Source organism: Quercus lobata, chromosome 8, assembly GCF_001633185.2.
Source record: "Quercus lobata isolate SW786 chromosome 8, ValleyOak3.0 Primary Assembly, whole genome shotgun sequence".
NCBI classification, from domain to species: domain Eukaryota; kingdom Viridiplantae; phylum Streptophyta; class Magnoliopsida; order Fagales; family Fagaceae; genus Quercus; species Quercus lobata.
The window spans coordinates 933,066-935,498 of NC_044911.1; the positions used below are offsets into that span (position 1 = coordinate 933,066).

The window sequence follows — 2,433 nt, forward strand, 5'->3', positions numbered from 1 at the left end:
TCATTCTTATTTCTCCTACCACCTATTTTGGATGATCTTGTTCTTCGTCTTTATGGTTGTCATTTGGACATAAATATATAGAACAAGAGTATGATTTGTACCTTCAAGTACACTAGTATACCTATCTAGCCTAGCATTGTCGTCTCATCTTATCTTGACACCTATCTGGACTATAAAATATGAATTAAGAAATCGAATTTCATAGAATTCAACAATAATGTGGGAAAAAAAATATAAATATTATACAAAAAAACAGAGTTTATATATGGGTCTCAGAGAAACATTAAAAAAAAATTAAAATAAAATTACAAAATATTGTGCACATTCTCTAGTTGTCAAAAAATGAGAATTTTTATTTCACCAAACTTATTATAAGAAAAAAACTATATCTAGTTGTTAAGAGTACATAAATATCATCCGATAAATAGGACCCAAAAGACTATTATCAAACAAAACCCAAAAATAGTACTAGGAATAAAAGTGAATGTTGGAGAAATTTTAATTTCCTTTGCATGAGCTGCTGCCACCTCCTTCTCTATGCTATCTTCTCTCTAAGCAAAGGCAGCAATTCTGTACCACGTGCACTTGTAGGAGGGTCAAGCCAAGCAAAGTATCCACAAGTATCATCAACCTTGCAGCAATAAAGGGGTTCAAAAATTAATTAATAATTAAATAACAGATTGAGAGAGATAGAGTGATGATAATATATATTCAGATTCAATAAGTAGTTTATAATTAGGGACACAAAAGTTTTCACAATTATTAAGATGATATATTGTAATTGGTGTTAATAAAAATAGTGTCATGTCAAAATGGACCTATATGAAAATATTTTTCTAATCGTGACTTAACATGTCAACAAATTGTGGAAATGATTATGAAAATTTTTAGTGTATCATCTTCATCTTCTTCTTTTGGTGAACTTTCACATGGATCTACTAGTTTTTTCTTCACAATATATAGTCGCACAAGTCAGATGGTGGTAAAAATTGTGGAAGAAAAGTTGCTTTAATAGATTTTCTCAAAATTTTATTCTTACAAATTAGTACAATACCCGATATTTTTCACACACCCAAAACCTCCTCCCAACGCTTCCACCTGTCCATGATGTCTTCACTGGTGCCCTTATTCCACAATGACAAAAGTGCATCCAACGATTTCCCAGTGCATATGATGAAGTTGAAGAAGACATGGGTGAGGGCTGGTGGTGCAATGTATCCATGTAATCTGAAGAAAGTAAGGAATGCTATTATTAAAAGAGGTGGAACATTTTCCCACATGAAAACCGAACTTGTTTCATGTGCTTAAGAATTAAGATACGTACATGTTGATATCAATTTTAATATTGAGGAAGGATAAAGGGTTTACTCCTAAAACATATAATATTACCATAGGAGATAGATTAAGTGTTATATATACTTCAAAATTTAGTTATATTTTAGTCTTTTGCCAATAATCATATATGTTAAGTCATTCTATAAGTAGTGGCATGCAGTTCTATAATGAAATTCTTTAGAGAATGCAAGATTTTAAAACAATGGCTAAATAATGTATTTCCACAATAAAATTAATATTATTATTTAGAGGAAATAAAAGAATGAGAGAAAGTTGGGCAGGTGGATGCATCAATTTGCCGGTTGCTTGTGACTTTAATTAGTTCCTATACAATGCTATGATTTATTGCACGGATCGTGAACACAATGAATATATATATATATTGAATTTGCAACTCATGTGAATTTTGAAAATTCGGAGAAGGAAAAAAATTTGAAAAATGAGAAGTTAAGGCTCTTGAATCTTTGCTCATTCAAAGCACTTTATGATAATCACCATTGAAAAAGCCAAAAACACAAAAGTTGGGATTAATAATGAAATGGGTGAACTGATGAAGCCAAACCAGTTCTCTGGAGAGGATGCTCTGCTGGTTGAGTTTGAAGAAATGGGGTTTGATCATCTGCAGCTTCTTCTCCCATGGTCTCCAAAAAAAGATTTTAAGTTCTCACTATTTTTTTTTTTTTTTGAAGAACCCATCTGGCGGAAATTCAATTTATAGCTAAAATTATTGGTAAAGATGATAGATTTTCCAGAGATACAAGTCTACTCTTTGGTGGAAAAAAGAAGAAGATAAAGTGAAAGTCCAGTTTGGGGTTTAGAAGAAGAGTCTCTATGACTTTCTGTTAACACGTTTGGAAGATTAATCAGAGTGAAGTATGATAGTAAGTAAGGAATTGTTTACCAAAAAAAAAAGTACAGAATTAATGCTCATCTTCTGTCTCAAGGTGCCTCTCAGTCCATGCTCTACCACTCAACAGATGACACGTGTCTGGTGGTATATCCTGTACCCGGCATATACAAAATCCTTTTTTGACATCTTAAAATAAACATTTGCACACCTTGACCTGACCCAAATTTTTTTGAAGCCCAGCTAAATAA

General features: G+C 32.0%; 1 protein-coding gene across 1 annotated transcript; it reads right to left on the reverse strand.

Moving 5' to 3' along the window:
- Nucleotides 1-417: 417 nt before the first annotated feature.
- Nucleotides 418-2,129, reverse strand: LOC115955112. The gene is made up of 3 exons (XM_031073161.1): nucleotides 1,898-2,129; nucleotides 1,055-1,227; nucleotides 418-631 (listed from the first exon to the last, which is right to left on the reverse strand). Exons 1-3 carry the CDS (start codon nucleotides 1,971-1,973, stop codon nucleotides 536-538), a joined length of 345 nt encoding a protein of 114 aa, XP_030929021.1. The 5' UTR covers nucleotides 1,974-2,129; the 3' UTR covers nucleotides 418-535.
- Between the last annotated feature and the right edge of the window lie 304 nt (nucleotides 2,130-2,433).